The following is a 27,338-nucleotide window of genomic DNA, read 5'->3' as shown; positions in this document are numbered from 1 at the left end:
AAGGGTTAAAACCAAAAACCCTTTTGGGATCGCTGCATCTATCTGTAATCAATCACAGCGCCAGGTATTGTGGTTTTGTAATTACTTTGTTGGTTTGGTTAACCAGGCAGCTTTGATTGATTGTGGAAATTGGAGTTATAAGATAAATATTAAGTTCACATTGGTATCGCTCTAGAGAGTAAAATGACACAATTAACATGTATTGCGAATAGGTTGGAAAGGAGAGATTTATACCTAAAAGGTAAAACCAATACGAATATAGGACAAGAGAGGAGTGAGATAGCAGAAATGCATGGGTGTTTTAACAAATTGGAAAACCTGTGTATGGCTGAGACAAAACACTGGTGGGACCAGATATCCCTACAAAAGTATTTAGACGGTAATATAATACCTAGGGGATTGAGAATATTAAAGGAATCTACTTTTAAAGAGGATAAAGTTTTTACAGATGAGTGGAATACCACCCTGGATAACTGCTCTAAAAATCTTATGCAGTTACTAATCAGGTACAGGGAACAGCGAGTAAAAGAATTGCAAATAGAAATTGATAAAATACATATTGCATTGAAGGATTATGAGAAGATGAGTGAATTTAAAGAAAGGGATATGAAGGTAAACAAGAAATTATTAGATTTTGAGCAATCGTTGATAGACAGGAAAGAACATAAGATGGGGCGGGATGTAAATGACTACAAAAATGGGGCATCTCGTAGTAACAATAAAAATTACACATATGAGAGAAGGGAATTTAATCAAACGCCATTTGAAAAGGGCAGAGGTAGGCAACCATATAGAAATCAAGGTAACCATTACTATCAGGAAGGAGGCTATAAAGAGAGGGCGATAAATAATTGGAAACAGCTGCCAAATAAAAAACCCCAGTTTTTTCATAAGAATAGATACCAGATGTTGGAAACGCCCAGAGAAGAAATCATTAGAGGGAATAAACCGTCAGAAACAGAAGACGAATGTGATCACACACCATCTGAAAAAGTTTTTTTAGACAGGCATCAGGAACACAGCACTTGGCAGACAACCCAATATCAGAGAAAAAGAACAAGAAATTCAGATATAGGGGATGTAGGGGGGGTAGAAGAAAACAGGTGGAAAACACCGCGCAGAAAGTATTAAAAGGTGGATCAGGAAAAGGTATTTATAATCTGTCTAAACGGATACTGACAAATGAAGAAATAAGCATATTGGAAAAAGGTTTAAATTATGCGCCGGTGGCTAAACCCAATTTATTTCAATTGTTTGTAGACCTTAATCGTTATGTACGCACACTTAGCAGAAAAAGATACTTTGCACTCAAAGAAATAAAAAAGAATAAAAGTGAGGAATTACCAATTATTTTGGATAAAAGAGATGAGGAGATAAGAGATATATTGATAAGTCTGGAACAAGAGGGGGGTACAAGTGGAAAAGATGGAGATGTAGAGATACCCATTTTTGATATTGGGGCTAAGCCCTTTAAAAAGAAATCAGATTTTTATCCCTTGGCCTGCAAAGGCCCATATATAGAAAGCTTTTATAAAGCAACTCTCGCGAGTTTTAGACAAATATGTGAGAAATCTCATGATATAAAATATCAAGATAACCTTAGCGTGGGTGAAAGAAAAGCAATAAGGTCTTTGCAGGATGACAGTGGGATAACAATAAAACCAGCTGATAAAGGTGGTGGGGTTGTGATCCTAGAAACAGAGGGATATATGATGGAATGTTACAGACAATTGAAGAATATGAATTTCTATCGTAAATTGGATTGCAATCCCACTACTGTTTTTCAGAAACAATATATTGAGTTGTTGGACACGGCTCTTGAAAATGGCTCTATATCCAAGGAAACGTTTAATTTTCTTTTTTGTACACATCCGGTCACTGCAACATTTTATTATTTACCTAAAATTCATAAGACACTTGTTAATCCACCAGGGCGACCTATTATTTCGGGGGTGGGATCACTCACGAATAATTTATCTTTTTTTGTTGATCACCATTTGCAGGGATACGTAGAGGGTCTGAGGTCACATATAAAAGATACACAACATTTTTTGAACATCATAAATAAAATCAAGTGGAAAAAAGGTCTTTATTTGGTAACATGTGACGTGGAGTCACTGTACTCCAATATTCCGCACGATAAAGGTATCAGGGCGGTGGAGAGTTATCTAAGACAAGGAAATACCTCGGACCCTTTGCGTGTCTTTTTATTGGAGGCTATTGAATTTATTTTATCACATAATTATTTTATGTTTGATGCACATTATTATTTACAGACACGGGGTGCGGCCATGGGGGCCAGATTCGCTCCGAGTTTCGCCAACCTATATATGGGTACCTTCGAGGAGGAACATGTGTGGGGAGGCGGACTCGGGGCGGATCTGGTATACTATGGCCGATATATAGATGATTTATTTATAATTTGGGGTGGGAGTTTTGAAGCACTCGAGATATTCACTAATGGTCTAAATATTAACAATTATGGTTTAAAATTTACCACAAATTATAGTACCACAAGTATATGTTTCTTGGATATAGAGCTGTCAGTAGAGGATGAGTGTTTAACTACAAAAACATACATTAAACCAGTTGATAATAATCGATATTTGGATTATAAGAGTTCACATAAGCGCAGTTGGAAAGATAATATTCCTAGGGGTCAGCTGGTAAGGCTACGTCGAAACTGTAGTTCCCACTCTATGTTTCAGGTGCAGGCTAAGGCCCTCTTAGAGTCCTTTCAAGAACAAGGATACCCATTGGGTATTTTGGAAAAAGCATATCAAGAGGTAGAAGGTATGGAAAGAGAAAATTTATTAAGACCTAAATATAATAATAAAAAGATGAAGGAAAATAGTAATAAAAGAAGTGAAATTTTTGTAACAAAATATAATAGCTGTGCGTACAAGATAAGTCAGGTAATTAAGAAAAATACACATATGCTACTTTTAGACGAAGTGTTGAAAACACATATAGATCCAAGAGGTCTTACTGTCTTTAGAAAAGCAGATAATTTAAGAAAAAAATTGGTGCCAAGTCATTTCCAGAAAGAAAAAAGAAAAAAAGGGGTTATAAACAATATATGGTTACCTATAAGACCGCAAGGATATCATAAATGTGGAAAAATGGATTGCCATTCATGTAATAATCTACCAAGAAAAAGTATTACCTTTCAATCATTTATTTCTGGAGAGATTTTTCCTATTAAAGAGTTTATAAATTGCATGTCAACATATATTATTTATCTCATTTCCTGTCAGTGTGGGAAACAATATGTGGGACGAACCACGAGAACGTTACATATCCGATATATGGAACATCGGAGAAATATAATTAAAGGAGCAAGACATCCATTATCGAGTCACATAATTCATTGCCAAAAAGCTAATTGGAAAAATATAACCATGATAGGAATAGAACAAATCAATTCCACCAATAGAGGTGGGGATCGATTCAGTAGACTTCGGAGACGCGAGGCCTACTGGATATATAGATTGGATACATTAGTACCATCGGGTCTTAATGATACGGTGGAACTAAACGGGATATAAATACGATGGTGTTGTATGTAAGTGGTTATAGTTCTCGTGGTTGTCTCTTTGTAGGTTTATAGAGAGAGAGACATATATGATGAGTATAAAATGTGAATTATAAAAGAATGTTTCTTTCTTTTGTTGCTCCCATTGGAAAAAACAAATCCTTTAAATACATATAGATAGTATTACCTGTTCCTGGAGAAGAAAGGGTTGTTGGATTAGAGGGGGGATAATGTGTAGTTTAATTAATTATTATCGAGCGATACCAATGATAAGACTAGGATAAAAATGTTTGTTGGAATATGTTTATTAATTTTATATATATTTTATGAATTGAATATATGCTCCAAGTATAATATAGGCAATATCACAGAGTATATATAGCATACACATGAAATATAATTGAGACCTGAATTATGAGAAAGAAAGGCTGGTATATATTGGAAGCTAAAAATGGAAACGAGTCTTGATCCGCAATAGTAATACGCATGCGCAATTAGCGTGGACGGGTATTTAAACCTGAGAGAAACTGATGGTAAAAATATCCGACACTGAGGAAGCCGCCGAGGTAATCAAAGGCGGAGAAACGCGTCTGTCGTCAGTATTCCCTATACAGGAATCAACAGTTCATTTATCAGCGGGCCGGCCGGCCACAGGCATAAGAAACCCCACTGCTGTCGGGGGAGGAGACGCCGTAGAAAGAACCCGGAGGCTCCAGATAAGGCTATCACTAGCCGGGAGGGGTGGCGTTCAGGACACTATACAGGCAATGTATCATATCTTGAAAGAATGTTACAAAGTTGCAATACAAAAAGTATCTAATCACGCATGATCTGCACAGTTAATCAGCAGAAGTTTTACTATGCACAAAGTAAGCCTAAGTGATTAATCAAGTCTCGTTGGGGACCAAGGAAATAAAATTACGTGTACTTGGATGAAATATTAACACCTTAAGGAAAAAGAATCCCACATGGTGATGTGAAATTGACCAAAGGGTACTGGACATTTTAAAATTCTGACTATATTCATCTTAGTGATATTGCCAAATTTGTCGGAGAGGTCTCTAAAGAAGTTCTTAAAAGTGTATGAATGGAGATTATATCAGCCATTTGATTTAGAGTGGAAATATATATATAAAAGATATTTTAGTATTATACTAATTATATTTTATGTAGTATTTTTTATGTGATGCTGGCCGGTATCTAAATATGTATGTGTATATGTGTAGAAAGTAATTTTATGTAAAAATAAATATCCACATCAGATTGATTTGCGCAGTCCCAGTTTTTTTGTTTTTTTATAGTCTTTTGCATTAAGGGTTAAAACCAAAAACCCTTTTGGGATCGCTGCATCTATCTGTAATCAATCACAGCGCCAGGTATTGTGGTTTTGTAATCACATTGTTACTGTTGGATAGTTAGAGTAAGTGATGATAGTACAGCGATAACTGGAAGCACTGCAGGAAGTGACCATATCTACCGATCACACAGTGTTACTGCTGGATAGGTATAGTAAATGATGATAGTAAAGCGATAACTGGAAGCACTGCAGGAAGTGACCATATCTGCAGATCACACAGTTACTGCTGGATAGTTATAGTAAGTGATGATAGTAAAGCGATAACTGGAAGCACTGCAGGAAGTGACCATATCTACCGATCACACAGTGTTACTGCTGGATAGGTATAGTAAATGATGATAGTACAGCGATAACTGGAAGCACTGCAGGAAGTGACCATATCTGCAGATCACACAGTTACTGCTGGATAGTTATAGTAAGTGATGATAGTAAAGCGATAACTGGAAGCACTGCAGGAAGTGACCATATCTGCAGATCACATTGTTACTGTTGGATAGTTATAGTAAGTGATGATAGTACAGCGATAACTGGAAGCACTGCAGGAAGTGACCATATCTACCGATCACACAGTGTTACTGCTGGATAGGTATAGTAAATGATGATAGTAAAGCGATAACTGGAAGCACTGCAGGAACTGAAGGCTTCTGTTTTGTACTTTATTCTATTGAAATGTTTAATTACTTCCTTATTACTTGTCAGCTTCTCACCAAAGACGTGAAGCAGCGGTTGGGGTGCCACGATGGCAGGGCGCTGGAGGTGAAGCGACACCCCTTTTTCAGAGTCATAAACTTTAAGAGATTAGAAGCCGGAATCATGGACCCTCCATTTATTCCTGATGTGAGTATTTGTCCGAATGATGGGAACAGTATGATTGGTGTAGAATGTAAGTGATTCCCCTCCCCCATGTATCACATACAGTATGTATCTACTGTCCATAGCCCTTACCTGCCATGTATGTACTGTCCATCCCCCATGTATCACATATGTATCTACTGCCCATAGCCCTTACCTGCCATGTATGTACTGTCCCTTCCCATGTATCACATATGTATCTACTGTCCATAGCCCTTACCTGCCATGTATGTACTGTCCCTCCCCATGTATCACATATGTATCTACTGCCCATAGCCCTTACCTGCCATGTATGTACCGCCCCTCCCCATGTATCACATATGTATCTACTGCCCATAGCCTTTACCTGTCATGTATGTACTGTCCCTCCCCATGTATCACATATGTATCTACTGCCCATAGCCCTTACCTGCCATGTATGTACTGTCCCTTCCCATGTATCACATATGTATCTACTGTCCATAGCCCTTACCTGCCATGTATGTACTGTCCCTCCCTCGTTTATCACATATGTATCTACTGTCCATAGCCCTTACCTGTCATGTATGTACTGTCCCTTGCCATGTATCACATATGTATCTACTGTCCATAGCCTTTACCTGCCATGTATGTACTGTCCCTCCCCATGTATCACATATGTATCTACTGTCCATAGCTCTTACCTGTCATGTATGTACTGTCCCTCCCCATGTATCACATATGTATCTACTGTCCATAGCCCTTACCTGTCATGTATGTACTGCCCCTCCCCCATGTATCACATATGTATCTACTGCCCATAGCCCTTACCTGCCATGTATGTACTGCCCCTCCCCCATGTATCACATATGTATCTACTGTCCATAGCCTTTACCTGCCATGTATGTACTGTCCCTCCGTCATGTATCACATATGTATCTACTGTCCATAGCTCTTACCTGCCATGTATGTACTGTCCCTCCCCATGTATCACATATGTATCTACTGTCCATAGCCCTTACCTGTCATGTATGTACTGTCTCTCCACCATGTATCACATATGTATCTATTGCCCATAGCCCTTACCTGCCATGTATGTACTGTCCCTCCCCATGTATCACATATGTATCTACTGTCCATAGCCCTTACCTGTCATGTATGTACTGTCCCTCCCCATGTATCACATATGTATCTACTGCCCATAGCCCTTACCTGCCATGTATGTACTGTCCCTCCCCATGTATCACATATGTATCTACTGTCCATAGCCCTTACCTGTCATGTATGTACTGTCCCTCCCCATGTATCACATATGTATCTACTGCCCATAGCCCTTACCTGCCATGTATGTACTGTCCCTCCGTCATGTATCACATATGTATCTACTGTCCATAGCCCTTACCTGCCATGTATGTACTGTCCCTCCCCATGTATCACATATGTATCTACTGTCCATAGCCCTTACCTGTCATGTATGTACTGTCCCTCCCCATGTATCACATATGTATCTACTGCCCATAGCCCTTACCTGCCATGTATGTACTGTCCCTCCGTCATGTATCACATATGTATCTACTGTCCATAGCCCTTACCTGTCATGTATGTACTGCCCCTCCCCATGTATCACATATGTATCTACTGCCCATAGCCCTTACCTGCCATGTATGTACTGTTCCTCCCCCATGTATCACATATGTATCTACTGTCCTTAGCCCTTACCTGCCATGTATGTACTGTCCCTCCCCCATGTATCACATATGTATCTACTGTCCATAGCCCTTACCTGTCATGTATGTACTGTCCCTCAGTCATGTATCACATATGTATCTACTGTCCATAGCCCTTACCTGCCATGTATGTACTATCCCTCCCCATGTGTCACATATGTATCTACTGTCCATAGCTCTTACCTGTCATGTATGTACTGTCCCTCCGTCATGTATCACATATGTATCTACTGCCCATAGCCCTTACCTGCCATGTATGTACTGTCCCTCCGTCATGTATCACATATGTATCTACTGTCCATAGCCTTTACCTGCCATGTATGTACTGTCCCTCCCCATGTATCACATATGTATCTACTGCCCATAGCCCTTACCTGCCATGTATGTACTGTCCCTCCCCATGTATCACATATGTATCTACTGTCCATAGCCCTTACCTGCCATGTATGTACTGTCCCTTCCCATGTATCACATATGTATCTACTGTCCATAGCCCTTACCTGTCATGTATGTACTATCCCTCCCCATGTATCACATGGGATCCGGTCTGAAGATCGGCAGTGTCTAGGTCGACAATGTTTAGGTCGACCACTATAGGTCGACAGTCACTAGGTCGACATGGATGGAAGGTCGACAGGGTTTCTGGGTCGACATGTGCTAGGTCGACAGGTCTAAAGGTCAACATGAGTTTTTCACATTTTTTTCTTTTTTTGAATTTTTTCATACTTAACGATCCACGTGGACTACGATTGGAACGGTAAAGTGTGCCGAGCGAAGCGAAGGCACCATGCCCGTAGCATGGCGAGCGAAGCGGTGCACTAATTTGGGATCCCGGTCACTCTACGAAGAAAACGACACCAAAAAAAATATCAAAATCCTCATGTCGACCTTTAGACCTGTCGACCTAGCACATGTCGACCTAGAAACCCTGTCGACCTTCCATCCATGTCGACCTAGTGACTGTCGACCTATAGTGGTCGACCTAAACATTGTCGACCTAGACACTGTCGATTTGATGAACCACACCCGTATCACATATGTGTCTACTGTCCATAGCCCTTACCTGTCATGTATGTACTGTCCCTCCCCATGTATCACATATGTATCTACTGTCCATAGCCCTTACCTGCCATGTATGTACTGTCCATCCCCATGTATCACATATGTATCTACTGTCCATAGCCCTTACCTGCCATGTATGTACTGTCCCTTCCCATGTATCACATAAGTATCTACTGTCCATAGCCCTTAACTGTCATGTATGTACTGTCCCTCCCTCGTGTATCACATATGTATCTACTTTCCATAGCCCTTACCTGCCATGTATGTACTGTCCCTTCCCATGTATCACATATGTATCTGCTGTCCATAGCCCTTACCTGCCATGTATGTACTGCCCCTCCCCCATGTATCACATATGTATCTACTGTCCATAGCCCTTACCTGCCATGTATGTACTGTCCATCCCCCATGTATCACATATGTATCTACTGTCCATAGCCCTTACCTGTCATGTATGTACTGTCCCTCCCCATGTATCACATATGTATCTACTGCCCATAGCCTTTACCTGTCATGTATGTACTGTCCCTTCCCATGTATCACATATGTATCTACTGTCCATAGCCCTTACCTGTAATGTATGTACTGTCCCTCCCCCATGTATCACATATGTATCTGCTGTCCATAGCCTTTACCTGTCATGTATGTACTGTCCATCCACCATGTATCACATATGTATCTACTGTCCATAGCCCTTACCTGCCATGTATGTACTGTCCCTCCCCATGTATCACATATGTATCTACTGTCCATAGCCCTTACCTGTCATGTATGTACTGTCTCTCCACCATGTATCACATATGTATCTACTGTCCATAGCCCTTACCTGTCATGTATGTACTGTCCCTCCCCCATGTATCACATATGTATCTACTGCCCATAGCCCTTACCTGCCATGTATGTACTGCCCCTCCCCCATGTATCACATATGTATCTACTGTCCATAGCCCTTACCTGCCATGTATGCACTGCCCCTCCCCCATGTATCACATATGTATCTACTGCCCATAGCCCTTACCTGCCATGTATGTACTGCCCCTCCCCCATGTATCATATATGTATCGACTGTCCATAGCCTTACCTGCCATGTATGTACTGTTCTTTCCCCATGTATCACATATGTATCTACTGTCCATAGCCCTTACCTGCCATGTATGTACTGTCCCTCCCCATGTATCACATATGTATCTACTGTCCATAGCCCTTACCTGTCATGTATGTACTGTCCCTCCCCATGTATCACATATGTATCTACTGCCCATAGCCCTTACCTGCCATGTATGTACTGCCCCTCCCCCATGTATCACATATGTATCTACTGTCCATAGCCCTTACCTGCCATGTATGTACTGCCCCTCCCCCATGTATCACATATGTATCTACTGTCCATAGCCCTTACCTGCCATGTATGTACTGCCCCTCCCCCATGTATCACATATGTATCTACTGCCCATAGCCCTTACCTGCCATGTATGTACTGCCCCTCCCCCATGTATCATATATGTATCGACTGTCCATAGCCTTACCTGCCATGTATGTACTGTTCTTTCCCCATGTATCACATATGTATCTACTGCCCATAGCCCTTACCTGCCATGTATGTACTGCCCCTCCCCCATGTATCATATATGTATCGACTGTCCATAGCCTTACCTGCCATGTATGTACTGTTCTTTCCCCATGTATCACATATGTATCTACTGTCCATAGCCCTTACCTGTCATGTATGTACTGCCCCTCCCCATGTATCACATATGTATCTACTGCCCATAGCCCTTACCTGCCATGTATGTACTGTCCCTCCCCATGTATCACATATGTATCTACTGCCCATAGCCCTTACCTGCCATGTATGTACTGTTCCTCCCCCATGTATCACATATGTATCTACTTTCCATAGCTCTTACCTGTCATGTATGTACTGTCCCTCCGTCATGTATCACATATGTATCTACTGCCCATAGCCCTTACCTGCCATGTATGTACTGTCCCTCCATCATGTATCACATATGTATCTACTGCCCATAGCCCTTACCTGCCATGTATGTACTGTTCCTCCCCCATGTATCACATATGTATCTACTGCCCATAGCCCTTACCTGCCATGTATGTACTGTCCCTCCCCATGTATCACATATGTATTTACTGTCCATAGCCCTTACCTGCCATGTATGTACTGTCCCTCCCCATGTATCACATATGTATCTACTGTCCATAGCCCTTACCTGTCATGTATGTACTGTCCCTCCCCATGTATCACATATGTGTCTACTGTCCATAGCCCTTACCTGTCATGTATGTACTGTCCCTCCCCATGTTTCACATATGTATCTACTGTCCATAGCCCTTACCTGCCATGTATGTACTGTCCCTCCCCATGTATCACATATGTATCGACTGTCCATAGCCTTACCTGCCATGTATGTACTGTCCCTCCCCATGTATCACATATGTATCTCCTGCCCATAGTCTTTACCTGCCATGTGTGTACTGCCCCTCCCCCATGTATCATATATGTATCGACTGTCCATAGCCCTTACCTGTCATGTATGTACTGTCTCTCCACCATGTATCACATATGTATCTACTGTCCATAGCCTTACCTGCCATGTATGTACTGTTCTTTCCCCATGTATCACATATGTATTTACTGTCCATAGCCCTTACCTGCCATGTATGTTACGCCCCTCCCCCATGTATCACACATGTATCTACTGTCCATAGCCCTTACCTGCCATGTATGATGTACTGTCCCTCCCCATGTATCACATATGTATCTACTGCCCATAGCCCTTACCTGCCATGTATGTACTGTCCCTCCTCCATGTATCACATATGTATCTACTGTCCATAGCCTTTACCTGTCATGTATGTACTGTCCCTCCCCCATGTATCACATATGTATCTACTGTCCATAGCCCTTACCTGTCATTTATGTACTGTCCCTCCACCATGTATCACATATGTATCTACTGTCCATAGCCCTTACCTGTCATGTATGTACTGTCCCTCCATCATGTATCACATATGTATCTACTGCCCATAGCCCTTACCTGCCATGTATGTACTGTCCCTCCCCATGTGTTACATATGTATCTACTGTCCATAGCCCTTACCTGCCATGTATGTACTATCCCTCCCCCATGTGTTACATATGTATCTACTGTCCATAGCCCTTACCTGTCATGTATGTACTGCCCCTCCACATATATCACATATGTATCTACTGTCCATAGCTCTTACCTGCCATGTATGTACTGCCCCTCCCCCATGTATCACATATGTATCTACTGTCCATAGCCTTTACCTGCCATGTATGTACTGTCCCTCCCCATGTGTTACATATGTATCTACTGTCCATAGCCCTTACCTGCCATGTATGTACTGTCCCTTCCCCATGTATCACATATGTATCTACTATCCATAGCTCTTACCTGTCATGTATGTACTGTCCCTCCCCCATGTATCACATATGTATCTAATGTCCATAGCCCTTACCTGCCATGTATGTACTGTCCCTCCCCATGTATCACATATGTATCTACTGTCCATAGCCCTTACCTGCCATGTATGTACTGCCCCTCCACATATATCACATATGTATCTACTGTCCATAGCCTTTACCTGCCATGTATGTACTGTCCCTCCCCATGTGTTACATATGTATCTACTGTCCATAGCCCTTACCTGCCATGTATGTACTGTCCCTTCCCCATGTATCACATATGTATCTACTATCCATAGCTCTTACCTGTCATGTATGTACTGTCCCTCCCCCATGTATCACATATGTATCTAATGTCCATAGCCCTTACCTGCCATGTATGTACTATCCCTCCCCCATGTGTTACATATGTATCTACTGTCCATAGCCCTTACCTGCCATGTATGTACTATCCCTCCCCCATGTGTTACATATGTATCTACTGTCCATAGCCCTTACCTGTCATGTATGTACTGCCCCTCCACATATATCACATATGTATCTACTGTCCATAGCTCTTACCTGCCATGTATGTACTGCCCCTCCCCCATGTATCACATATGTATCTACTGTCCATAGCCTTTACCTGCCATGTATGTACTGTCCCTCCCCATGTGTTACATATGTATCTACTGTCCATAGCCCTTACCTGCCATGTATGTACTGTCCCTTCCCCATGTATCACATATGTATCTACTATCCATAGCTCTTACCTGTCATGTATGTACTGTCCCTCCCCCATGTATCACATATGTATCTAATGTCCATAGCCCTTACCTGCCATGTATGTACTGTCCCTCCCCATGTATCACATATGTATCTACTGTCCATAGCCCTTACCTGCCATGTATGTACTATCCCTCCCCCATGTGTTACATATGTATCTACTGTCCATAGCCCTTACCTGTCATGTATGTACTGCCCCTCCACATATATCACATATGTATCTACTGTCCATAGCTCTTACCTGCCATGTATGTACTGCCCCTCCCCCATGTATCACATATGTATCTACTGTCCATAGCCTTTACCTGCCATGTATGTACTGTCCCTCCCCATGTGTTACATATGTATCTACTGTCCATAGCCCTTACTTGCCATGTATGTACTGTCCCTTCCCCATGTATCACATATGTATCTACTATCCATAGCTCTTACCTGTCATGTATGTACTGTCCCTCCCCCATGTATCACATATGTATCTACTGTCCATAGCTCTTACCTGTCATGTATGTACTGCCCCTCCACATATATCACATATGTATCTACTGTCCATAGCTCTTACCTGCCATGTATGTACTGTCCCTCCCCCATGTATCACATATGTATCTACTGTCCATAGCCTTTACCTGCCATGTATGTAGTGTCCCTCCCTCGTGTATCACATATGTATCTACTGCCCATAGCCCTTACCTGCCATGTATGTACTGTCCCTCCCCATGTATCACATATGTATCTACTGTCCATAGCCCTTACCTGCCATGTATGTACTGTCCCTTTCCATGTATCACATATGTATCTACTGTCCATAGCCTTTACCTGCCATGTATGTACTGTCCATCCCCCATGTATCACATATGTATCTACTGTCCGTAGCCCTTACCTGCCATGTATGTACTGTCCATCCCTATGTATCACATATGTATCTACTGTCCATAGCTCTTACCTGCCATGTATGTACTGTCCCTTCCCCATGTATCACATATGTATCTACTGCCCATAGCCTTTACCTGCCATGTATGTACTGCCCCTCCCCCATGTATCATATATGTATCGACTGTCCATAGCCTTACCTGCCATGTATGTACTATTCTTTCCCCATGTATCACATATGTATCTACTGTCCATAGCCCTTACCTGCCATGTATGTTACGCCCCTCCCCCATGTATCACATATGTATCTACTGTCCATAGCCCTTACCTGCCATGTATGTACTGCCCCTCCCCCATGTATCACATATATATCTACTGTCCATAGCTCTTACCTGCCATGTATGTACTGTCCCTCCCCATGTATCACATATGTATCTACTGTCCATAGCTCTTACCTGCCATGTATGTACTGCCCCTCCCCATGTGTCACATATGTATCTACTGTCCATAGCCCTTACCTGTCATGTATGTACTGTCCCTCCGTCATGTATCACATATGTATCTACTGTCCATAGCCCTTACCTGCCATGTATGTACTGTCCCTCCCCATGTATCACATATGTATCTACTGTCCATAGCCCTTACCTGCCATGTATGTACTGTCCCTTCCCCATGTATCACATATGTATCTACTGTCCATAGCCCTTACCTGTCATGTATGTACTGTCCCTTCCCATGTATCACATATGTATCTACTGCCCATAGCCTTTACCTGCCATGTATGTCCCCATGTATCACATATGTATCTACTGTCCATAGCCCTTACCTGCCATGTATGTACTGTCCCTTCCCCATGTATCACATATGTATCTACTGTCCATAGCCTTTACCTGCCATGTATGTCCCCATGTATCACATATGTATCTACTGTCCATAGCCCTTACCTGCCATGTGTGTACTGTCCCTTCCCCATGTATCACATATGTATCTACTATCCATAGCTCTTACCTGTCATGTATGTACTGTCCCTCCCCCATGTATCACATATGTATCTAATGTCCATAGCCCTTACCTGCCATGTATGTACTGTCCCTCCCCATGTATCACATATGTATCTACTGTCCATAGCCCTTACCTGCCATGTATGTACTGCCCCTCCACATATATCACATATGTATCTACTGTCCATAGCCTTTACCTGCCATGTATGTACTGTCCCTCCCCATGTGTTACATATGTATCTACTGTCCATAGCCCTTACCTGCCATGTATGTACTGTCCCTTCCCCATGTATCACATATGTATCTACTATCCATAGCTCTTACCTGTCATGTATGTACTGTCCCTCCCCCATGTATCACATATGTATCTAATGTCCATAGCCCTTACCTGCCATGTATGTACTATCCCTCCCCCATGTGTTACATATGTATCTACTGTCCATAGCCCTTACCTGCCATGTATGTACTATCCCTCCCCCATGTGTTACATATGTATCTACTGTCCATAGCCCTTACCTGTCATGTATGTCCTGCCCCTCCACATATATCACATATGTATCTACTGTCCATAGCTCTTACCTGCCATGTATGTACTGCCCCTCCCCCATGTATCACATATGTATCTACTGTCCATAGCCTTTACCTGCCATGTATGTACTGTCCCTCCCTATGTGTTACATATGTATCTACTGTCCATAGCCCTTACCTGCCATGTATGTACTGTCCCTTCCCCATGTATCACATATGTATCTACTATCCATAGCTCTTACCTGTCATGTATGTACTGTCCCTCCCCCATGTATCACATATGTATCTAATGTCCATAGCCCTTACCTGCCATGTATGTACTGTCCCTCCCCATGTATCACATATGTATCTACTGTCCATAGCCCTTACCTGCCATGTATGTACTATCCCTCCCCCATGTGTTACATATGTATCTACTGTCCATAGCCCTTACCTGTCATGTATGTACTGCCCCTCCACATATATCACATATGTATCTACTGTCCATAGCTCTTACCTGCCATGTATGTACTGCCCCTCCCCCATGTATCACATATGTATCTACTGTCCATAGCCTTTACCTGCCATGTATGTACTGTCCCTCCCCATGTGTTACATATGTATCTACTGTCCATAGCCCTTACCTGCCATGTATGTACTGTCCCTTCCCCATGTATCACATATGTATCTACTATCCATAGCTCTTACCTGTCATGTATGTACTGTCCCTCCCCCATGTATCACATATGTATCTACTGTCCATAGCTCTTACCTGTCATGTATGTACTGCCCCTCCACATGTGTCATATATGTATCTACTGTCCATAGCTCTTACCTGCCATGTATGTACTGTCCCTCCCCCATGTATCACATATGTATCTACTGTCCATAGCCTTTACCTGCCATGTATGTAGTGTCCCTCCCTCGTGTATCACATATGTATCTACTGCCCATAGCCCTTACCTGCCATGTATGTACTGTCCCTTTCCATGTATCACATATGTATCTACTGTCCATAGCCTTTACCTGCCATGTATGTACTGTCCATCCCCCATGTATCACATATGTATCTACTGTCCGTAGCCCTTACCTGCCATGTATGTACTGTCCATCCCTATGTATCACATATGTATCTACTGTCCATAGCTCTTACCTGCCATGTATGTACTGTCCCTTCCCCATGTATCACATATGTATCTACTGCCCATAGCCTTTACCTGCCATGTATGTACTGCCCCTCCCCCATGTATCATATATGTATCGACTGTCCATAGCCTTACCTGCCATGTATGTACTATTCTTTCCCCATGTATCACATATGTATCTACTGTCCATAGCCCTTACCTGCCATGTATGTTACGCCCCTCCCCCATGTATCACATATGTATCTACTGTCCATAGCCCTTACCTGCCATGTATGTACTGCCCCTCCCCCATGTATCACATATATATCTACTGTCCATAGCTCTTACCTGCCATGTATGTACTGTCCCTCCCCATGTATCACATATGTATCTGCTGTCCATAGCTCTTACCTGCCATGTATGTACTGCCCCTCCCCATGTGTCACATATGTATCTACTGTCCATAGCCCTTACCTGTCATGTATGTACTGTCCCTCCGTCATGTATCACATATGTATCTACTGTCCATAGCCCTTACCTGCCATGTATGTACTGTCCCTCCCCATGTATCACATATGTATCTACTGTCCATAGCCCTTACCTGCCATGTATGTACTGTCCCTTCCCCATGTATCACATATGTATCTACTGTCCATAGCCCTTACCTGTCATGTATGTACTGTCCCTTCCCATGTATCACATATGTATCTACTGCCCATAGCCTTTACCTGCCATGTATGTCCCCATGTATCACATATGTATCTACTGTCCATAGCCCTTACCTGCCATGTATGTACTGTCCCTTCCCCATGTATCACATATGTATCTACTGTCCATAGCCTTTACCTGCCATGTATGTCCCCATGTATCACATATGTATCTACTGTCCATAGCCCTTACCTGCCATGTGTGTACTGTCCTCCCCTATGTACATACCCTCCAGCTGGACCTTTTTAATAGGTACAGGACCTTTTTTTATGGCCTGTACCGATTTTTGGCTCTCCAAACTTCCACTGAAAGTATAGAAAAAAGGGGCATGGCCACGCTCCCTTTACTCGTGGTAACTCCCTTTTTTCCTCATTTGCATTGATTTTTATGTGTAAAATGTTGGAGGGCATCACATATGTATCTACTGTCCATAGCCCTTACCTGCCATGTATGTACCGCCCCTCCCCCATGTGTTACATATGTGTATACTCACTCTTCATAGTCTTTACCCATGTACCCATGTATCATGCTTTTACTCTTTATCCGCTCATGTAACATGTATGTACTCTCTAAACCCCCCCCCCCCCCGCACCACCTTAACACAAATGTTTCTGCGAGCCTATGATATATTGGGACCATGATATATAGGAATATGGATAGGCAGAGTGGGGAAAGAGGGTGGAGTTAGGAGGAGTGCTCTTAGCTAGGGAATATATAGGGATATAGGTGGGCAGAGTGGGGAAAGAGGGCAGAGTTAGGAGGAGGAGTGCTATAATCTGGGGGTATATAGGGATATGGGTGAGCAGAGTGGGGGAAGAGGGTGGAGTTAGGAGGAGGGTGCTGTAAGCTAAGGGGTATATAGGCGCAACGGAATTTGCTGCGCTATATAAGAAACTGTTAATAAATAAATAAATACAATAAGGATATGGGTGGGCAGAGTGGGGGAATATGGTGGAGTTAGGAGGGTGCTGTAAGCTGGGGGGTATATAGGGATATGGATGGGCATAGTGGGGGAAGAGGACGGAGTTAGGAGGAGGGGGGCTGTAAGCTGGGGGGTATATAGGGATATGGGTGGGCAGAGTGTGGGAAGAGGGTGGAGTTAGGAGGGGGCTGTAGGCTGGGGGGTATATATAGTGATATGGATGTGCAGAGTTGTGGAAGAGGGCGGAGTTAGGAGGAGGGTGCTGTAAGCTTGGGGGTATATAGGGATATGGTGGGCAGAGTGGGGGAAGAAGGCTGAGATAGGAGGAGGGGGGCTGTAAGCTGGGGGTATATAGGGATATGGGGGGCAGAGTGGAGAAAGAGGGCAGAGTTAGGAGTTGGGGGCTGTAAGTTGGGGTGTATATAAGGATATGGGTGGGCAGAGTGGGGGAAGAGGGTGGATTTAGGAGGAGGGAGCTGTATGCTGGGGAGTATATAGGGATATAGGTGGGCAGAGTGGGGGAAGAGGGCGGTGTTAGGAGGAGGGTGCTGTAAGCTAAGGGGTATATAGGCGCAACGGAATTTGCTGCGCTATATAAGAAACTGTTAATAAATAAATAAAATAAGGATATGGGTGGGCAGAGTGGGGGAATATGGTGGAGTTAGGAGGGTGCTGTAAGCTGGGGGGTATATAGGGATATGGATGGGCATAGTGGGGGAAGAGGACGGAGTTAGGAGGAGGGGGGCTGTAAGCTGGGGGGTATATAGGGATATGGGTGGGCAGAGTGTGGGAAGAGGGTGGAGTTAGGAGGGGGCTGTAGGCTGGGGGGTATATATAGCGATATGGATGTGCAGAGTTGTGGAAGAGGGCGGAGTTAGGAGGAGGGTGCTGTAAGCTTGGGGGTATATAGGGATATGGTGGGCAGAGTGGGGGAAGAAGGCTGAGATAGGAGGAGGGGGGCTGTAAGCTGGGGGTATATAGGGATATGGGGGGCAGAGTGGAGGAAGAGGGCAGAGTTAGGAGTTGGGGGCTGTAAGTTGGGGTGTATATAAGGATATGGGTAGGCAGAGTGGGGGAAGAGGGTGGATTTAGGAGGAGGGAGCTGTATGCTGGGGAGTATATAGGGATATAGGTGGGCAGAGTGGGGGAAGAGGGCGGTGTTAGGAGGAGGGGGGCTGTAAGCTGGGGGGTATATAGGGATATGGGTGGGCAGAGTGGGGGAAGAGGGCGGAGTTAAGAGGAGGGTGCTGTTAGCTAAGGGGTATATAGGGATATGGGTGGGCAACGTGGGAGAAGGGGGCGGATTTAGGAGGAGTGTGCTGTATGCTAGGGGGTATATAGGGATATGGGTGGGCAGAGTAGAGGAATAGGGTGGAGTTAGGAGGGTGCTGTAAGCTGGGGGTATATAGGGATATGGGTGGGCAGCGTAGGAGAAGAGGGTGGATTTAGGAGGAGGGGGCTGTAAGCTAGGGGGTATATAGGGATATGGGTGGGCAGAGTGGGGGAGGAGGGCAGAGTTAGGAGGAGGGTGCTGTAAGCTGGGGGTATATAGGGATATGGGTGGGCAGCGTAGGAGAAGAGGGTGGATTTAGGAGGAGGGGGCTGTATGCTAGGGAGTATCTAGGGATATATGTGGGCAGAATAGAGGAATAGGGTGGAGTTAGCAGGGTGCTGTAAGCTGGGGGGTATAGAGGGATATGGGTGGGCAGAGTGGGCGAAGAGCGGATTTAGGAGGAGGGGTGCTGTAAACTTGGGTGTATGTAGGGATATGGGTGGGGGAAGAGGGCGGAGTTAGGAGTAGGGTTCTGTTAGCTAGGGGGTATATAGGGATATGGGTGGGCAGAGTGGGGGTGGAGGGGGGCTGTAAGATAGGGGGTATATAGGGATATGGGTGGGCAGAGTGGGGGAAGAGGGTGGAGTTAGGAGGAGGGGGGCTGTAAGCTAGGGGGTATATAGGGATATGGGTGGGCAGATTGTGGGAAGAGGGCGGAGTTAGGAGGAGGAGCCTGTATGCTAGGGGGTAAATAGGGATATGTGTGGGCAGAGTGGCGGAAGAGGGTGGAGTTAGAAGGAGGGTGCTGTAAGCTAAGGGGTATATAGGGATATGGGTGGGCAGAGTGGGGAAAGAGGGCGGAGTTAGGAGTGGACTGTAAGTTGGGGGGTATATAGGGATATGGGTGGGCAGATTGTGGAAAGAGGGCGGAGTTAGGATGAGGATGCTGTAAGCTGGGGGGCATATAGGGATATGGATGGGCAGAGTGGGGGAAGAGGGCGGAGTTAGGAGGAGGGGCCTGTATGCTAGGGAGTATATAGGGATATGGGTGGGCAGAGTGGGGAAAGAGGGCGGAGTTAGGAGGAGGGTGCTTTAAGCTGGGGGGTATATAGGGATATGGGTGGGCAGAGTGGGGGAAGAAGGCGGATATAGGAGGACGGGGGCTGTAAGCTGAGGGTATGTAGGGATATGGGTGGGCAGAGTGGGGGAAGAGGGTGGAGTTAGGAGGAGGAGGCTGTAAGCTGGGGAGTATATAGGTATATGGGTGGGCAGCATGGGAGAAGGGGGCGGATTTAGGAGGAGGGGGCTGTATGCTAGTGAGTATCTAGGGATATGGGTGGGCAGAGTGGGGGAAAAGGGCGGAGTTAGGAGTAGGGTGTTGTTAGCTAGGGGGTATATAGGGATATGGGTTGGTAGATTGGGGGGAAAGGGTGGAGTTAGGAGGAGGGGGCTGTAAACTAGGGGGTATATAGGGATATGGGTGGGCAGAGTAGGGGAAGAGGGCAGATTTGGGAGGAGGGGGGCTGTAAGATAGGGGGTATATAGGGATATGGGTGGGCAGAGTGGGGGAAGAGGGCGGAGTTAGGAGGAGTGGTTTGTAAACTGGGGGGTATATAGGGATATGGGTGGGCAGAGTGGGGGAAGAGGGCGGAGTTAGGAGTAGGGAAGCTGTAAGCTAGGGGGTATATAAGGATATGGGTGGGCAGAGTGGGGGAAGAAGGCGGAGATAGGAGGAGGGGGGCTGTAAGCTGAGGGTATATAGGGATATGGGTGGGCAGAGTGGGGGAAGAGGGCAGAGTTAGGAGTTGGGGGCTGTAAGCTAGGGGGTATATAAGGATATGGGTGGGCAGAGTGGGGGAAGAAGGCGGAGATAGGAGGAGGGGGGCTGTAAGCTAAGGGTATATAGGGATATGGGTGGGCAGAGTGGGGGAAGAGGGCAGAGTTAGGAGTTGGGGGCTGTAAGCTGGGGTGTATATAAGGATATGGGTGGGCAGAGTGGGGGTAGAGGGTGGAGTTAGGAGGAGGGTGCTGTAAGCTGGGGAGTATATAGGGATATGGGTGGGCAGAGTGGGGGAAGAGGGTGGAGTTAGGAGGAGTGGTCTGTAAGCTGGGGGGTATATAGGGATATGGATGGCCAGAATGGGGGAAGGGGGCGGAGTTAGGAGGAGGGGCCTGTATGCTAGGGGGTATATAGGGATATGGGTGGGCAGAGTGGGGGAAGAGGGCAGAGTTAGGAGGAGGGTGCTGTAAGCTGGGGGGTATATAGGGATATGGGTGGGCAGCGTGGGAGAAGGGGGCGGATTTAGGAGGAGGGGGCTGTATGCTAGGGGGTATATAGGGATATGGGTGGGCAGCGTGGGAGAAGGGGGCGGATTTAGGAGGAGGGGGCTGTAAGCTGGGGGGTATATAGGGATATGGGTGGGCAGAGTGGGGGAAGAGGGCAGAGTTAGGAGGAGGGTGCTGTAAGCTGGGGGGTATATAGGGATATGGGTGGGCAGCGTGGGAGAAGGGGGCGGAGTTAGGAGGAGGGGGCTGTATGCTAGGGAGTATCTAGGGATATGGGTGGGCAGAGTAGAGGAATAGGGTGGAGTTAGCAGGGTGCTGTAAGCTGGGGGGTATAGAGGGATATTGGTAGGCAGAGTGGGGGAAGATGGCGGATTTAGGAGGAGGGGTGCTGTAAACTTGGGGGTATGTAGGGATATGGGTGGGCAGGGTGGGGGAAAAGGGCGGAGTTAGGAGTAGGGTGCTGTTAGCTAGGGGGTATATAGGGGTGTAGTACGGGTGACCGGCGGTCTCCTGACCGCCGGTCACCTTACCGACGCCGGGATCCCGGCAGCATACCGACGCCGGGATCCCGGCGGGGAGGGGCGAGTGCAGCAAGCCCCTTGCGGGCTCGGTGGCGACCTGCGGTCGCCACGGGTTCTATTCCCACTCTATGGGTGTCGTGGACACCCACGAGTGGAAATAGTCCCTGTTGGTCGGCATGCCGACCATCGGGATAGTGAGCCGTCGGGCTCACGGAGGAGGTCATGTGACTGTCGGTAAGCCGACCGGCGGTCACATGACTACCACCCGGTATATAGGGATATGGGTGGGCAGAGTTGGGGAAAAGGGTGGAGTTAGGAGGAGGGGGCTGTAAGCTGGGGGTATATAGGGATATGGGTGGGCAGAGTGGGGGAAGAGGGCGGAGTTAGGAGGAGGGTGCTGTTAGCTAGGGAGTATATAGGGATTTGGTTGGGTAGAGTGGGGGAAGAGGGCGGATTTAGGAGAAGGGGGGCTGTAAGCAGGGAGGTATATAGGGATATGGGTGGGCAGAGTGGGGGAAGAGGGCGGAGTTAGGAGGAGTGTGCTGTTAGCTATGGGGTATATAGGGATATGGGTGGGCAGAGTGGGGGAAGAGGGCGGAGTTAGGAGTGTGCTGTTAGCTATGGGGTATATAGGGATATGGGTGGGCAGAGTGGGGGAAGAGGGCGGAGTTAGGTGGAGTGTGCTGTTAGCTATGGGGTATATAGGGATATGGGTGGGCAGAGTGGGGGAAGAGGGCGGAGTTAGGAGGAGTGTGCTGTTAGCTATGGGGTATATAGGTATATGGGTGGGCAGAGTGGGGGAAGAGGGCGGAGTTAGGAGGCTGTAAGCTGGGGGGTAACAATCAGACGGGAGGCAGGATGACAGTCCTGTGAGTGACACCGTATATACTGTAAGGATGCTGGGAAGAGTTATATTTGGTGTATGAGAAATTCTTTATTTTATTTCTGTATATATCACTAAATATAAGTAAATATATCAGGATATGACCTTTCCATTGATTTATTATCATGTTATTGATTACTAATCTCCAGCCGCGAGCCGTGTACTGTAAGGACGTCCTGGATATAGAACAGTTCTCCACAGTAAAGGGGGTCAACTTGGACCAGACGGACGATGACTTCTACACAAAGTTCACCACTGGTTCTGTGTCCATCCCCTGGCAGACCGAGGTGAGAGTCGCAATGTGCCCAAATATTCCACCATAATACAATATAGGATAACAGACACTGATGGCGAATTGTAAAAGGTCCGAGTTTAGCGCTACACTCACACACGTGATTGGCTGGAGAACATTCAGACTCTCATTCACCGCACATTTTCACATCTCTCATCCAGGTGTTTTCCCATTAAAAACATACAAGTCGCTGGATGTAAGAGGCTGCACAGCTTCAGGCTGGAGAGTGAGGCAGGGACCCGCACGGACCAGTGAGAGCCATACGGCTTCTGGGGGTAAAAGTACATACATATTTTTATTTATTTTTTTAAAAGGACGCCATCCGCCCAAAGAATACTGGGAACAACCTGCACAAACGCAGAGTCTACTGCGCTACAGAGAGGAGTATGGCGGTAGAGAGTGCGCACATGGGATAACAGACACAGTAAAATGTCCCTGGCCTGCTGGCACCTATAGTCCCCCTAACGTAACCACAGTGTACACACCATAGACAGTACCACTTAGCACACTCACATATACTCACCTTGTCCCCAGTGCTGGTCTTTCCCCTTCTCCAGTAGAATCCGCTATATGCAGTAAAAATATATACTTACTCACCTGTCCCTGGGTGCAAGTTTCTCTTCTCCATGCAGGCATCCAGGGGTTAAAAAGAACAAACCAAACATCCCGATCGCTACAGACGTACACCGTGCTGTATGTACAATATGCTGTATGTACGTGCAGTGCCACAGACACCTGTCAGTAATATGTTATGCAACAGACACCTGCCAGTAACGTGCAATACCACAGACACCTGTCAGTAATATGTTATGCAACAAACACCTGTCAGTAACGTGCAATGCCACAGACACCTGTCAGTAATGTGTTATACCACAGACACCTGTCAGTAACGTGCAATGCCACAGACACCTGTCAGTAATATGTTATGCAACAAACACCTGTCAGTAACGTGCAATGCCACAGACACCTGTCAGTAATGTGTTATGCCACAGACACCTGTCAGTAATGTGCAATGCCACAGACACCTGTCAGTAATATGTTATGCAACAAACACCTGTCAGTAACGTGCAATGCCACAGACACCTGTCAGTAATGTGTTATGCCACAGACACCTGTCAGTAACGTGCAGTGCCACAGACACCTGTCAGTAATATGTTATGCAACAAACACCTGTCAGTAACGTGCAATGCCACAGACACCTGTCAGTAATGTGTTATGCCACAGACACCTGTCAGTAACGTGCAGTGCCACAGACACATGTCAGTAATATGTTATGCAACAAACACCTGTCAGTAACGTGCAATGCCACAGACACCGGTCAGTAATATGTTATGCAACAAACACCTGTCAGTAACGTGTAATGCCACAGACACCTGTCAGTAATGTGCAATACCACAGACACATGTCAGTAATATGTTATGCAACAAACACCTGTCAGTAACGTGCAATGCCACAGACACCTGTCAGTAATATGTTATGCAACAAACACTTGTCAGTAACGTGTAATGCCACAGACACCTGTCAGTAACGTGTTATGCCACAGACACCTGTCAGTAACGTGCAATGCCACAGACACCTGTCAGTAACGTGCAATGCCACAGACACCTGTCAGTAATGTGCAATACCACAGACACCTGTCAGTAATATGTTATGCAACAAACACCTGTCAGTAACGTGCAATGCCACAGATACCTGTCAGTAACGTGCAATGCCACAGACACCTGTCAGTAACGTGCAATGCCACAGACACCTGTCAGTAACGTGCAATGCCACAGACACCTGTCAGTAACGTGCAATGCCACAGACACCTGTCAGTAACGTGCAATGCCACAGACACCTGTCAGTAATGTGGGATGCAACAGACACCTGTCAGTAATGTGGGATGCAACAGACACCTGTCAGTAATGTGTGATGCAACAGACACCTGTCAGTAACGTGCAATGCCACAGACACCTGTCAGTAACGTGCAATGCCACAGATGCCTGTCAGTAACGTATAGTGCCACAGACACCTGTCAGTAACGTGTAATGCCACAGACACCTGTCAGTAACGTGCAATGCCACAGACACCTGTCAGTAACGTGCAATGCCACAGACACCTGTCAGTAATGTGTGATGCAACAGACACCTGTCAGTAACGTGAAATACCACAGACACCTGTCAGTAACGTGCAATGCCACAGACACCTGTCAGTAACGTGCAGTGCCACAGACACCTGTCAGTAACGTGCAATGCCACAGACACCTGTCAGTAATGTGTGATGCAACAGACACCTGTCAGTAACGTGAAATACCACAGACACCTGTCAGTAACGTGCAATGCCACAGACACCTGTCAGTAACGTGCAGTGCCACAGACACCTGTCAGTAACGTGTGATGCAACAGACACCTGTCAGTAACATGCAGTGCCACAGACACCTGTCAGTAACGTGCAGTGCCACAGACACCTGTCAGTAACGTGCAATGTCACAGACACCTGTCAGTAATATGTTATGCAACAGACACCTGTCAGTAACGTGCAGTGCCACAGACACCTGTCAGTAACGTGCAATGCCACAGACACCTGTCAGTAACGTGCAGTGCCACAGACACCTGTCAGTAACGTGCAGTGCCACAGACACCTGTCAGTAACGTGCAATGCCACAGACACCTGTCAGTAACGTGCAGTGCCACAGACACCTGTCAGTAACGTGCAATGCCACAGACACCTGTCAGTAACGTGCAATGCCACAGACACCTCTCAGTAATATGTTATGCAACAGACACCTGTCAGTAATGTGCAATGTCACAGACACCTGTCAGTAATGTGTGATGCAACAGACACCTGTCAGTAATGTGTTATGCAACAGACACCTGTCAGTAACGTGCAGTGCCACAGACACATGTCAGTAACGTGTGATGCAACAGACACCTGTCATTAATGTGTGATGCAACAGACACCTGTCAGTAACGTGCAATGCCACAGACACCTGTCAGTAACGTGCAATGCCACAGACACCTGTCAGTAACGTGCAATGCCACAGACACCTGTCAGTAATGTGGGATGCAACAGACACCTGTCAGTAATGTGTGATGCCACAGACACCTGTCAGTAACGTGCAATGCCACAGACACCTGTCAGTAACGTGCAATGCCACAGATGCCTGTCAGTAACGTATAGTGCCACAGACACCTGTCAGTAACGTGTAATGCCACAGACACCTGTCAGTAACTTGCAATGCCACAGACACCTGTCAGTAACGTGCAATGCCACAGACACCTGTCAGTAACGTGTAATGCCACAGACACCTGTCAGTAACGTGTAATGCCACAGACACCTGTCAGTAACGTGCAATGCCACAGACACCTGTCAGTAATGTGTGATGCAACAGACACCTGTCAGTAACGTGAAATACCAAAGACACCTGTCAGTAACGTGCAATGCCACAGACACCTGTCAGTAACGTGCAGTGCCACAGACACCTGTCAGTAATATGTTATGCAACAGACACCTGTCTGTAACATGCAGTGCCACAGACACCTGTCAGTAACGTGCAGTGCCACAGACACCTGTCAGTAACGTGCAATGTCACAGACACCTGTCAGTAATATGTTATGCAACAGACACCTGTCAGTAACGTGCAGTGCCACAGACACCTGTCAGTAACGTGCAGTGCCACAGACACCTGTCAGTAATGTGTGATGCAACAGACACCTGTCAGTAACGTGAAATACCAAAGACACCTGTCAGTAACGTGCAATGCCACAGACACCTGTCAGTAACGTGCAATGTCACAGACACCTGTCAGTAATATGTTATGCAACAGACACCTGTCAGTAACGTGCAGTGCCACAGACACCTGTCAGTAACGTGCAATGCCACAGACACCTGTCAGTAACATGCAGTGCCACAGACACCTATCAGTAACGTGCAGTGCCACAGACACCTGTCAGTAACGTGCAGTGCCACAGACACCTGTCAGTAACGTGCAATGCCACAGACACCTGTCAGTAATGTGTGATGCAACAGACACCTGTCAGTAATGTGTGATGCAACAGACACCTGTCAGTAACGTGTTATGCAACAGACACCTGTCAGTAATGTGCAATGCCAAAGAAACCTGTCAGTAACGTGCAATGCCACAGACACCTGTCAGTAATGTGTGATGCAACAGACACCTGTCAGTAATGTGTGATGCAACAGACACCTGTCAGTAACGTGTTATGCAACAGACACCTGTCAGTAATGTGCAGTGCCACAGACACCTGTCAGTA

The 27,338-nt window shown here is 45.7% G+C and overlaps 1 protein-coding gene across 1 annotated transcript in view; it reads left to right on the top strand.

Annotated features, from left to right (window-relative positions):
• The window catches only part of GRK5 (G protein-coupled receptor kinase 5), a 269,390-nt gene that overhangs the window by 208,443 nt on the left and 33,609 nt on the right, over positions 1-27,338 (top strand). The window contains exons 13-14 of the mRNA XM_063962703.1: positions 5,592-5,729; positions 22,943-23,080. Coding sequence (XP_063818773.1) covers positions 5,592-5,729; positions 22,943-23,080 — 276 coding nt within the window. The remainder of the gene's footprint in view (positions 1-5,591; positions 5,730-22,942; positions 23,081-27,338) is intronic.

Source organism: Pseudophryne corroboree, chromosome 3 (genome assembly GCF_028390025.1).
Source record: "Pseudophryne corroboree isolate aPseCor3 chromosome 3, aPseCor3.hap2, whole genome shotgun sequence".
Taxonomy (NCBI): Eukaryota; Metazoa; Chordata; class Amphibia; order Anura; family Myobatrachidae; genus Pseudophryne; species Pseudophryne corroboree.
Note: the sequence above shows the minus strand (reverse complement) of the source record. Positions and strands in the feature narration are given on the sequence as shown.